General features: G+C 47.9%; 5 protein-coding genes; 2 read left to right on the top strand and 3 right to left on the bottom strand.

Moving 5' to 3' along the window:
* Positions 1 to 567: 567 nt before the first annotated feature.
* Positions 568 to 2,515, top strand: FFUJ_04807 (probable multidrug resistance protein; the record flags this gene model as incomplete). XM_023571861.1 has 3 exons in its annotated part: positions 568 to 1,169; positions 1,221 to 1,432; positions 1,485 to 2,515. The coding sequence occupies 3 exons, from the start codon at positions 568 to 570 to the stop codon at positions 2,513 to 2,515; spliced, it is 1,845 nt and encodes a 614-aa protein (XP_023426097.1).
* Positions 2,516 to 3,231: 716 nt separating this feature from the next.
* Positions 3,232 to 4,278, bottom strand: FFUJ_04808 (related to D-lactate dehydrogenase; the record flags this gene model as incomplete). The annotated part of the gene is made up of 1 exon (XM_023571860.1): positions 3,232 to 4,278. The coding sequence occupies one exon, from the start codon at positions 4,276 to 4,278 to the stop codon at positions 3,232 to 3,234; it is 1,047 nt and encodes a 348-aa protein (XP_023426096.1).
* Positions 4,279 to 6,169: 1,891 nt separating this feature from the next.
* Positions 6,170 to 8,432, bottom strand: FFUJ_04809 (related to FMO1 Flavin-containing monooxygenase; the record flags this gene model as incomplete). XM_023571859.1 has 2 exons in its annotated part: positions 6,170 to 8,361; positions 8,408 to 8,432. 2 exons carry the CDS (start codon positions 8,430 to 8,432, stop codon positions 6,170 to 6,172), a joined length of 2,217 nt encoding a protein of 738 aa, XP_023426095.1.
* A 1,150-nt stretch (positions 8,433 to 9,582) lies between these two features.
* On the top strand, positions 9,583 to 10,480 carry FFUJ_04810 (uncharacterized protein; the record flags this gene model as incomplete). XM_023571858.1 has 3 exons in its annotated part: positions 9,583 to 9,841; positions 9,892 to 9,920; positions 9,974 to 10,480. The coding sequence occupies 3 exons, from the start codon at positions 9,583 to 9,585 to the stop codon at positions 10,478 to 10,480; spliced, it is 795 nt and encodes a 264-aa protein (XP_023426094.1).
* Positions 10,481 to 10,733: 253 nt separating this feature from the next.
* On the bottom strand, positions 10,734 to 12,300 carry FFUJ_04811 (related to G protein coupled receptor like protein; the record flags this gene model as incomplete). XM_023571857.1 has 3 exons in its annotated part: positions 10,734 to 11,711; positions 11,763 to 11,964; positions 12,014 to 12,300. The coding sequence occupies 3 exons, from the start codon at positions 12,298 to 12,300 to the stop codon at positions 10,734 to 10,736; spliced, it is 1,467 nt and encodes a 488-aa protein (XP_023426093.1).
* Positions 12,301 to 12,894: the final 594 nt, after the last annotated feature.

Below are 12,894 nucleotides of genomic sequence, written 5' to 3'. Positions count from 1 at the left end.
TGATATTGAGGCTCACAAACAAGCAAGGATCTCAGAGGCATGTAACGTGTTCATCCCCTGATCAGAAGAAGCAAATAATGAATCGATAATGCTACACCCCAACACCGAGGTATCCCCAACCAACCAAGCGAGTGACTCCATCAAAAACAGGTAAATTTGTGATATGCTTATCCTTGTATGTAAAACACTCAAGTTCTCGGATGGAGCCGCACGGTTCGCAGCCGCATCCGCAAAGAGTGAGTCTTTTGACCGGGTGGCGAGGACCCACTTTGACGGCCCAGCGCCGGAATTCGGGTGCGGCGATATCAATTCATGTGGGGACAAGGTTACCTTTTCCATTGAATGAGAAATCTTTGGAGCGAGAGATGAGATGGGATGGGGAGGTATATAGAGGTGGGCATGGCCCAGTTTATGAAAGTTTTGTTTTCTATTGAACATCTTGAGACATTGACTTGATTCTCTTCCTTTATCCATCTACTCTACTCTCCTTGATCTTCTTAATCTTGTATACTGAGTATTGTAATACACTGCCAACCAACCAACCAACCAACCAACCAACCAACCAAAATGGATCAACAAAATCCAAATCGCTCTTCAACAACTCTAGAAGGTCGTGAAGACGACACCACCTTCGCACCCCTAAACACCCACCAAACAACAATGAGCCGCATCCGTCGCTCCCTCTCCCACACCCACACTCACTCCCACGATGGTTCCCAGAAGGAAACCCGCGATCCAGATCTAGATATAGACCTGCCATACCGAACCCTCAGCGCCAATGCCAACCTAGACGAATATCGCGTTGAAGTTCCAGGCGGTGCTATCCCCGGTCCTATCCAGCCTGAGGAGATCGCGAGGAAGTCGACAAATCATGAACCTGGACAGGAGAGGCGGTATAAGCTTGTCACTTTCACTCCTGGCGATAAAGAGAATCCTAAGAATTGGAGCAAGGCTTATAAGTGGTGGTGCACTATGTGTGTGGCGCTGACGTGCTTTGTTGTTGCGTTCTGCTCTAGTGTTATCACTGCTGATATCGCGGGAGTGGTCAAGGATCTGAACGTCAGCAACGAACTTGCTCTTGTAAGTATCAGTCTCTTCGTAGTGGGTTTTGGTGTAGGGCCCATGGTTTTTGCACCCCTTTCTGAGATTTACGGTCGACGAATCATCTAGTAAGTCTTCTCGCCTGAGATATTTGGTGGATTATTATTAACGTTGTTCAGTGGCTCTACTCTTCTTGTTGCTGTCATCTTCATCATTCCTTGTGCCGTGGCAAAGAACATCGAGACTCTTCTCGTCTGCCGAGCCATCGATGGTATTGCCTTCTCAGCACCTATGACCCTTGTCGGTGGTACACTCGCCGATCTGTGGAAGAATGAAGAGCGTGGTGTTCCCATGGCTGCATTCTCTGCTGCTCCCTTCATCGGCCCTGCTAGTAAGTTATCCCTGAATACCCTCACTTATCCAAATACTAACGAACACATCAGTTGGTCCTCTTGTCGGTGGTTTCCTCTCTGATGCTGCTGGTTGGCGATGGCTCTACTGGATCCAGCTCATCCTCGCCTTCGTCGTCTGGGTTCTCATCACCTTCACCGTCCCAGAGACTTACGCCCCTACTCTTCTCGCCCGCCGAGCTCGCAAGCTTCGAGCTGCCACTGGTGAAACCGACCATGTTACAGAGCAAGAATTGGATCTTCGACCTCTGTCTGAGCGTCTCCGAATCTTCCTCATTCGACCTTTCCAGCTTCTCTTTGGCGAGCTCATCGTCTTCCTTATCTCCGTGTATATGAGTGTCCTCTACGGTCTTCTGTACATGTTCTTCGTTGCCTTCCCTATTATCTACCAGAAGGGCAAGGGTTACTCCGCTGGAAAGACTGGTCTCATGTTCATTCCTGTCGCTGTTGGTGTTCTCCTCTCAGCTGCTTGCTCTCCGTGGGTAAACAACCATTACATCTCGCTCGTCAAGAAGCACAATGGTCATCCTCCCGCCGAGGTTCGTCTTATTCCCATGATGGCCTCATGCTGGTTCATTCCCATTGGCCTATTCATCTTTGCCTGGACTTCATACAAGGATCTTTCTTGGGCTGGTCCTGCTATGGGTGGTTTCCCCGTCGGCTTTGGCTTCATCTTCCTTTACAACTCTGCCAACAACTACCTTGTCGACTCTTATCAGCATCAGGCTGCCTCTGCTCTCGCTGCAAAGACTTGCATCCGAAGCTTCTGGGGCGCTGCAGTTGTTCTCTTCACTGAGCAGATGTATGACCGTCTTAACGATCAATGGGCCTCAACACTCCTTGCTTTCATCAGTCTTGCTTGCTGTGCCATTCCATTCATGTTCTGGAAGTACGGCGCCAAGATCCGTGAGCGTAGCAAGTACGCTTACGGTGGCGATGACGAGACTGTCGACGATATTGAGAAGGCCAAGGGTCGTGTGAACACTCATGGCGGCGCTCAAGTCCGTGATGACTCTGAGGATGAGGATCTTCGCCGTGCTCGCAGCTATGTGAGCAACCCTTAAGCCAACTACACCCAGTTGGCTTTCCAACTTGTCCTTTGGACATTTTCATATGAAAAAAATAGACTGGGACTGGGACTTAGACTTGGGGCAGTACAAGGAGGTTGGATTTTAATGCCTGGACAGGACTTGCATATACGAACAATATGCACGGAAAATTATTTAGAGTGGACGTGGATATTTAGCATAATACCCTTGAATTTAATGTCATTTTGATTAACACACTGAACCATCAGTGCCTCTATCGTTTGTTCGCAAGAAGTATCCAAGCCTGATAAAGAGCCTTTGCTGACCATGTGCAGCAGAATCATCAAAGAACCATTTCTTTTCACCACCTGAACCGAACGAAAACGACAGGAAAACGAACAAACAGACACGACGACTGAATGCTATCATCATACACAGAAACTAGGTTTTCAGGGGCGTCGGAAGGCGTTCATGCAAGCTTATCCTTCATCGGTACCGTTCGGCGATGAAATGGGTCACATCAGAGCTTTCATCGAGAGGGCCCACTTAGTGAAGAACATGGCAGCAGGGATCGCTCTTCATCTCCTTCTAGTTCCCGGCTCGGCCGCGATAGCATCCCACTAGAGGTGTGAACTTTTGCCCAAACAAGGATAGGAGCAAAGGGTCGTTATCTCCAGTGGATCATCGACTCTACCTCCCCTAAACGCCGCGAAAACAAAGAACAGAGCAGAAAAGCAGAGAATGGAACCCCTTTAGATGGCGCGGACGGGTAGTGATTCACGGCGTCGCAACTTGAGGTCCTTGGTGAGAGAGTTCTTGCTTGTCTTGGTCTCTATCCACTCCTCGAGGTTGCTAAGGGTGCACTCGGCAATCTCGGTGAGAGCCTCCTCGGTGAAGAAGGCTTGGTGACCACAAACAACCACATTGGGGAACGTCATGAGACGCATGAGCTTATCATCTTGAATGATTGTCGACGAGTGGTCGTTGTAGAAGAGTTCACCTTCGGCCTCGTACACATCGAGCGCAAGACCGCCGATATGATTTGTCTTGAGCGCATGGATGACAGATTCGGTGTCGAGCAGGCCACCTCGTGAGGTATTGACCAGCATGGCACCCTCTTTCATCAGAGAAATAGTGTTGCGGTTGATGATGTGCCGCGTTTGCTCCATGAGAGGACAATGAAGACTGACAATATCGCACTGAGGGAGAAGGTCTTCGAGAGACTTGTACTCACCATACTCCTCAAAGGCTGGTGAAGGGAAGGGATCATATGCGAGGAGTCTGCAGCCGAAGCCCTTCATGATGCGCGCAGTAGCAAGACCAATTTTGCCAACACCGACAATGCCGACAGTCTTGCCATAGAGAGTCTTTCCGAGAAGGCCATCGAGAGCAAAGTTACCCTCGCGAACACGGTTGTAAGCGCGATGGGTCTTTCGGTTGAGGGTCTGAATCAGAGCAACAGCAAACTCGGCGACAGCCTCGGGAGAATAGGAGGGGACATTGGCTACCATGATGCGGAGACGCTGGGCAGCATCGAGGTCGACATTATTGAAGCCTGCGCATCGCAGCAAAATAGCCTTTACGCCAAATTCTGACAGGGCGGAGATGACATTGTCGTTGACGACATCGTTGACGAAGACGCAAATGGCATCGGCTCCATCGACGAGGGAGACGGTGTCTTCGTTAAGAGCGAATTCGTGAAAGATGAGCTCGATGCCAGACTCTGCGTGCTTGGCGCCGAGGACTGACGACAAGTACTTTTTATCGTAGGGTTTTGTGCTGAATACGGCGAGCTTCATGGTGATAAGATAAGGATGGGTCGGATTGGAAGTTGAGGAAGAGGAAGAAGAGGGTGAAGAGATGAAGAGATGAAGATGGAGATGTAAGGGATAAAAGACTTATAAAGGGGATTGAAGAGGAAGAAATAAATAGGTTAGCAAGTATGGATGTGTTGTGCGACTGCTCGACAGCTAAGCTCTTTCCTTAATCCAATTGCGCGGGGTTTTTGAAGCTTGGAAGGTAAATATGGACGTTTCTGGGCATTCTCCACCAGAAACGGGGAGCTTCAACTTGAAGTATATATACACTCACTAAAATGCACCAAATACCCAGCGATTATTCCTCTAGGTACTCTCTATAATTTAGACTCAATCATTGTATGAACCCACTAAGCACAGCCCCTACACGAGGATGAAAAAAAAGGAGGTCACATCCAATAACCCTATCCAGCTTCAGCACATACATACACCGATCAACCATCTCCAATTACAGCGGTGTCGTCAGCATGTGCCTTGGAAAATCAGACCATACCAATATCCATAGTTTGGACGCCAAGCATGTGTGTCTAACCAACTGTTGCAGGAAAGGAGGCAATTGTTGTTATTATTATTATCTTTTGAGGCTGACGATTGAGTTGGGCTTCAACGTATGATTAAGCTTTTCACTAACACTCGTTTTCAGCTGTCCTTGTTGTTGTTTCTCAAGAGACACATTCCTACGCCAATATCAACGCCGAACAAGTATAGGCGTGAAAATGAATCATCTCAATAGCTTACTCCGTCCTGCAAAATACTCCGTAAATCCAGTATAATTTGTTCGTAGGCACCCCACGCTCGCCAAATCAACCGAGGCTCTTCTGCCTCCAAAATGTCCCCGGAATCTTTCGGTGTCCGTGTCCCGGGGATCCGGGTTAATGACCCCCGGCCCCGAATGGATGGGACTATTTGTTGTCTGACATACAAGGCACACAGAGCCCCAATCATCCCTTCTTTATGGTCTGATTTCAACAATCGAAAGTTGTAATTTATAAGATACATCTTGATAGGATCACAAAGGGCCCTGCTGGGCTTGAAACGGACAAGGATATACGCAAGGTCAGCTTCGGTGACATATCAACGGTGACCGCTGGACGCTTATGCAATTCGGTGAGCGTTGCAGCATCTTGTTTATGGCCTCATTTGGAGGTTTCATTGATATCATGGGCAATGCGTGAGTCATCGACAAGGTATTGACTGTTGACACTTCGTGTTCAAGGCTATTTTGCATCTCAACCATGGCCTGATATGCCCTCGGTTATCCTCTCCTGCGTTGGAACCTAATCCTATATTTGATACCTCTATCAAGGGTCCTCATTATTGATATCCAAGTATGCCGCTTATTAAGAAGAAAGAGTTCAAGTACGATCCAGAACACAATACCTGTTAGCCTGATTACCACTCTCCTTCATACGACTAGTGAACTCATTTTGTTCTATTTATTTCTGCCCGGAAAATGTAACAATATCAGATCTCACATCGCTGTGACGCAACAATTCACAATTCATTGGCACTTTTGGGCATTGTATAGTCTTGGAGGTGAGATATTTTCGTAAATCAGTAGTTGAGTGCTACGGTTGAAAGGCATCATGCAGTTACGGATGATCTGATCATATTTAGGCCAACAAGACCCAGCCGATCGGATCCTCCACGATACCCGCATGCATCTCACATTACCCGAGTAGATCACATCTAAGGTTAAATGCTATGTATGTATGTATCATGCATCTTGTCACGGCGTGTGGAGCAATCCATCAAGACATCGGCCCGGTCCGTATCCCTGTCTTGCCTGTCCGCGGAGATCTCACAACAACCAATACCTTGCCATTGGGGAACTGAGTATTTTGGATTCCTTATTGTTTCTTTGGTCTTTTCTCTAACGCTTATAGGTGCCACTGATGGTATAATCCTTCTTCGGCCCCTTCACCGTGTACTCGATGCCCCACTCCTTCAGGTTGACGGCTTGGAAGGCAAAGTTGTACTTGACATCGTAGTAGTCGTCAATACACAAATGTCCGGCCTTGGCCTTCCATCCCTTACTCGTAGGTTCTGTGAACTCGATCTCGTGGAAAAGATAGTCTGCACGCTTTAAATCTTCTGGTTTAGCGAACCACACGCTCAGCACATCCTTGAGCTCATCATATCTCCAGACGTAACGACGTGTGGCCTTGAAGCCGAACCCTTGTTCGGTCTTGAACTCTCCCTCTTCGATATAGAGATACTCCATGCCCAGCTCATCATCGCTAGGGGAGTCCTCGCTAGGGTTGCCCGCACATCGCAACCCATCGTTCGTCTTCTCGCGGAGGAGGAACTGCGCGGTCCCACTAAAGTGTCCGCTCGGATGTGAGGGCAATTTGCTGACAAGATCTCGCTCGAGTTTCCATGTACCGAGAAGACTTCGAAAAACAGCGTGGGCCACGAATCTCGACGTCGTCAGACCATCAGTTGCATCTTTGTGCGTCTGCTCAAGTGACTTCGTCGCAGCATCCTTTGAATCCTGGTCGTCCGTAGTGTTTGAGTACCTCGCTGGTGTGAGCATGTCCAACGGCAGATTATTATGCGGTAAGCTGGGAACTGGAGGCTCAAGGGGCTCGCGAATCTTCAACTCAAGTGCCTCTGCAATTTCATTCACCAGATAAGGGTAGTCGCCCATTGGGAACTGCGATACTCGGGGATCATCTCGCAATTCGAGTGTTCGCTGAATCGAGATGTCATCGCGAAGCTTGGTCTTGAAGCTCTCAGATTCACGACCAGGGGATACATTGTCAGACCACAGCGCAGCCACAAACCGAGCCTGCATCTGCATCACACCCCAGTAAGGAGATCTATAAAATCCCACAAAGCCTAGATCCGAAACTTCAGGGTGATAAGTTCCATGGAAAGCCAGGGCGACAGGCTGATCAATGTGTTTTGGTGAGAAACGAAGCGCTTTCAAGACGTCTCCAGGAAGGTAGTTTATGCAAGGTGAAGCATCAAAACCTGTCGCAACCACCACTGCTGCAATGTCCTCAATCTTTGTGCCGTCGGATAGTGTTGCCGTAGATCCTTCGAGGCTTTCGACTTTGCCTTTCGATAAAGAAATCATTCCAGATCGAACAAAATCAGTGTACCATTCGCTGACAGCCAAATATGGCTGCTTATCATCGTTTGTGCCATGGATTTTGAGCAGTGGGGAATATTCCGATTGATCAGAGCCAAGAACGCCTTTGTAGACGCTGTGGACCACCTTTGCTGTTGCTTCGGGGATGTGTCCTTGTGTGTTGGTCAGGGGTCGAGGGCGGTTGTTGAGGTTGTACGAAGAAAAGTCGAGAGGGAGAAATGGCGCTGCGACTTCTGCAGGCTTGGGGCTGGTATAAAGAGGGAATACCCATATCGGGCGTTGGATGGCATGATGAATGCTGTACTTGTCGATATCGGTAATTCTCGATGGATCGGGTGAGTTGGCCTCGGAAGAAAGATGAGCGCCAATGGTTCCAGCGATCTCGACCCCAGACATCTGTCCACCAACTACGAGGATCTTCCCACCACCAGGTCTGCCTTCGCCCAGAAGGCTCTTCACATCTCTGTAATGGCTGCTGTGGACAACAGGGATAGCTGTCTGCTTCTCAAGACTCTCAGGCATAATAGGCTTCCCAAAGAAACCAGAGGCAACAAGAAGATAGTCAAACTTCTTTGATCCAGTTCCAGCACCTGACTTGGTGTTGACAACCCAACCATTGGATGATCCCTCTGGCCGCTCTGCACTCTCAACTCGTGTACCAAGCTTGAGTTCAAAATCCTTGTTGCTCTTAAGGAACCGCTCGAGATATCTGTGAAGATACTTTCCAACCATCCACCCCTGTGGGAGTTGAGGGTCACTGTCTTCCCATGCAAGTTCACTAAACTGCATTGTATGCCTGCTCTGGTTCGCCCACATAAACGGGTGGACCTGTCTACCATTGTCCCTCTTTGACGTAGGCCACAGTCCTCCAATATCCTTCTGGGCATCAAATATGGTGACTTTGAATTCGCCCGGGGCAGTGTTGTGTAACAGCGTTTTGGCTGCGACAAGTCCCGAAGGACCAGCGCCTACGATACTCAGCGAAGGTGTTAGAGATAATAAGGCGTGACTCACCAACAATACAAACCGTCATGGCCATTTTTCTCACACTGGATAAGTACCTGAAGATATTCATATAAGAGCTCAATGACTCCTATACAATCCCTGTCCAAGGCTCACTTGTACGATGAGCAAGGGTAAACAGGGTTGAGCGATTTGTAGCAAGAAAGCTAGGAGGAGGGGACTGATGTAGGATAAGCAAATTGAGAGAACAGCAGGCCTTCATATAAGGCTCATGAATGTAAGAACACCACCCCTTCACGACTGACCGTCAGCGGGCAAACACAATCTTAGGGGTGATATGCAGCATTCAGTGAGAAGAAGCATCCAATGGTTGAGCACACTGTAAGCGGTTTAGTCGATCAAGCTCCGCAACTCCCGAGATCTTCCAAGTCGTATGAGGCTTACCTAAGCGCTTGTGCTCGTGAAATGCATCAGATTGCGAAATCATATTTATTTAAAGAATGGACAAGGAATTATTGGATGAGACTAACATTTACTTTGCTTGAGCGATCTGGCTACCTCTAAAACCTCAGATATTCACATAGAGATTGCCTGTGTTGCTAAGTAGGTAGCTTGAGTTGTCTCATCTCAGAATTTGGTGTTGGTTTCTGGTGTAAGCGGCATAACAGTATATTATGTCCAACATGAGAGTTAAGAATCGAGGTTTTGCTTTGGGGCCAAAGAGAATTTGAACTTTTCGTTTGCATCAACATGAGTACGTGATATTTGTAAGACGAATAGAAAGATATTAGGTGTTTATGCTGGTTATGCATGTCATCAACCCCAGTTAAACTCCGAGTCTAACAACCACCACTAACACCATCAACCCTGACATCACAACCCCCAGCATAACCAGGGAACTTAGTGTCAGTATGATACAAAAATCACCTTGATGGCGAGCAAAATCATTCGAATCTCGTCAATCCCAAGGTCCATAATATCAAATGCCGTTATCCTTTCAGAATTAGTCATGGTTCATTGCCCCGCTTTGTTGCGAATGTCGTCATACCTACCTCGTAGAATTCGTCAGTTCCATCCTGTAGCTTCAAAGTAGATAAATACTCAAGCTCCAACTCCAACCAGATTATCTGACTAGTATCTAATCTTTTTAAATATCCACTAACTCTCATCGACAAATTCAAGCTCCCTTTGACCCAATTGACCCATCCTCACTTACCTTATACACAATGGCTTCTCATCACGTTCTCCTTCTTGGCGGCCACGGCAAAATCGCCCAGCTTCTCACTCCTCTCCTCCTCAAGCGCTCGTGGACTGTGACCAGTGTCATCCGAACTTCTGAACAGACCCCTGCCATCGAAAAACTTGGTGCCGGCCTCCCCGGTAAACTCAATGTCCTGGTACGTAGCATTGAGGACATCACATCCCAGGATAAGGCCTTGAGTATCTTGAATGAAGTCAAGCCCGACTATATTGCTTGGAGTGCTGGTATGTTAACATATGAGAATCACTCTTGCACCAATACTGATGAGATACAGGTGCCGGGGGTAAAGGTGGCGCAGAAAGAGTATGAACCAACCCCATCCTCTTCAAATCAGCTCATTTACTGACCCCTCTCAGACTTTCAAGGTGGACCGAGATGCCGCCGTTCACTTCATCAATGCCGCAGCGTCTGTACCTACCATCACCAAGTTCCTTCTCATCTCATACCTAGCTTCTCGTCGATCTGGTGCTTCATGGTGGCCTGCTGGCGAGTGGGATGAGTATAATGAAAAGGTCAACAACGGTGTATTGGCAAACTACTACAAGGCCAAGATCGAAGCCGATGAGACCCTCTACAAGGTCTCCAAGAAGAGTCCTACTCTCGTTGGCATCGATCTGAGACCTGGAACTCTGACTGATGACCCAGCCACCAAGGTTGAGTTTGGCAAAACCAAGAGCATCGCTAAGAACGGTGTTAGCCGTGAGGCTGTTGCTGAGGTTGCCTCACATCTTCTCGCTGCCGATGGTGTCAGGAACGGCTGGTATGATCTCCTCGACGGTGACGAGGATATTCCAGCTGCTGTCGAAAGAGTTGTTCGAGAGAACGTGGATGCTGCTGAGGGCGAGGCCATATATGATGCTTGAAGGGTGTCTGCCTGCAGAAACATCACGGTCATAAAATATTTTAAGTCATAAGGCATTTTGAATTCTTAATGATACATCGCAGCTGATTCGATCCACGCTTGTACCCCATTTTAACACCCCGGTGATCCATGCCTACGACGGCGAATTGTAAAGACATGACAAGTTATGTAACATTTGTGCTTGCCTCAGACAAATGTGTGAAACATCACCATTTTGACTCCATCCATATAACTTTTCTTACATATAAAATAAATCATGTCGAAACCGGTTTCTCTGTATCCTCAACCGAGTAGGCGCGTAGTTGTCGAGTTCGCTCAAAGGTGTTTCGATAGCTGCCCTTGCTTGAACCAAGCCGGCTGTTGAGACGGACGCCATTTGCACATTCTTCGGGCGCTCCGAACATTTTGAACCTTAAAGCACGTATTTCCTCATTGAAGGTCTTCCAGCTGGTGGTGAAATAGATCACGGCGTTCCAAACACCTTGCAAGGGAAGCACACAGCCACTGGCGACACTGAGGGGAAAGCTGATCCTGTCATGGTGCGTCAGGCTGTACAGCCGGTTGGCGGAGCTCGGAATCCAAGTGATCAACACAGCAAGACCGAAAATGAAGCTGGTGCGCAAGTATGCCATCTTGACTGGATCAAATTGTCTGAGCTTCATAGAAGCATTAGACTTGACGGCACGAAGTTTAGTCATTACTGAGAAGGGTGGCTGGCGAGAACTGTCGGATGTGCAGAGTGTCTCGAATCGTTGAGCTCTGCTAGAAGTCGAACGTTCAATATGCTTGAAAGAACTAGGTAGGGCCCAAGATTGGATGCGCGGAGGCATTGCGGCAAGAGGAGGACTTGGAAGTGTAGTCTCTTGTTGGATTACCTGCCTCGGCTCTTCACGTGTGATCTGAACTTCTGTGACTGCAGTACCATAAAATTCCTGACGAGGTGTGAGATTCTGAGGACAAAAGTCAGCTTGGCCTGCCTCACTGGCATCGGGTGGGGAGGCTACCGCTTCTGAGGAGCCTCTGTGCTCACTACTCGAATATGGAATATGATCATTCTTCTCGATGTTGCCAACAACATCCATCACCATATGCCTGATCTGGTTTCGAGTGTGGAAAACATGGTATCCAACAGCGATGTAGATCATGATGGAGAGGAATGAAAATATCCATATTGGGATGTAGTAGGCGTAGAGGCGAACAAGACTCCAGTCAGTCCCGATCCAACACCAGAGCTACGCATTGTCAGTACATTAGTGAAAGAAGAACGGCTAGAGACCACTTACTGTAGCGTCTCCAAATATGAGACCTTCAGGGGAGTTGCGGATTGATATCAAAACGACTGCTGGGATAAAAGGGCCGCCGAAACAGATCAGGCAGTATAGCCAGGCATATTTGCGAAACATTCGAGGATCAGCATTGCAAAAGAACACGAGAAACACATTGATAGCCATGGCAAGTGACCACCAAGGGTCAGACTGCATGAACCTGGAGAACGAGGTTAGTGTTGAACCATAACCTGGGTCATATATCATACCATTCGAAGATGAATGCCTGTGCCTGGCAAAGATGCGATCCCTCGCCCCTTTCGAGACCATCATAACCGATCATAGATGCAACACTCGCACCGGCATTTGCGATCGAGGCAAAGATGAGAAACAAATTAGGAGTTGTTCGAAGTTTCTTGAAAAAGCCAAAGGTCAGCAGCACCAGAATGATAGCAATCATAGAACATCCTGCTCCGACTCGTTCGATAGTGATAAGAATCTCGATATGCTCAGGTGAGAAGTTCGGTCCTCGGTGATGCTCCGGATGGCCCTCCATGTTGACGTTTGGTGAGGCCAAAGCCTTGGAGTTGATGATGTGAAGAAACGAGGAGGCCAAGCGCTCGCGCCGCAAGAGAATGTGAACAAGCACAAACGAGGAAAGAGAAGAGGGGTATAAGGAAATGGGGAAGGAGATCCTGTGAGCTCAACACGGTTGACTTACACACGGAAGGGGCGCTCGGCGACTGCGATAGAGTTGGCAGTTGCCATCAGTGGCAGGTTGAAGGTGGTGGCTTAGTTCCTTCCACATTGAATCATTTGATGAGCGAACGGGATAGAGACGGGATAGTATTTCTCTGCTAGTGAACAACTGTTGAAAAAATGAATAAAGTCAATGCTTCCTTTCTTTTTGTTTTAATGCTATTGTTATTTGTTATGCGCAGATTGATTATGCCGTCCTTTTCATTATGTTATTTGTGTAAGCTTATATGGCACTTGATCACTTAGACAAACCTTACGCATATAACCTTAATCATAGCCTTAAACAGCTCCAGATCCACTAGAGCTTGAAAATAATCAGCTGTAAAGCTAAAGGTTGGGATTTCTATTAATGCATGTTGCCAAGGAGACCACACTGCAGTCTCTTATTAAT

Source organism: Fusarium fujikuroi, chromosome FFUJ_chr02, assembly GCF_900079805.1.
Source record: "Fusarium fujikuroi IMI 58289 draft genome, chromosome FFUJ_chr02".
NCBI lineage: Eukaryota > Fungi > Ascomycota > Sordariomycetes > Hypocreales > Nectriaceae > Fusarium > Fusarium fujikuroi.
This window is presented reverse-complemented; position numbering and strand designations above follow the sequence as displayed.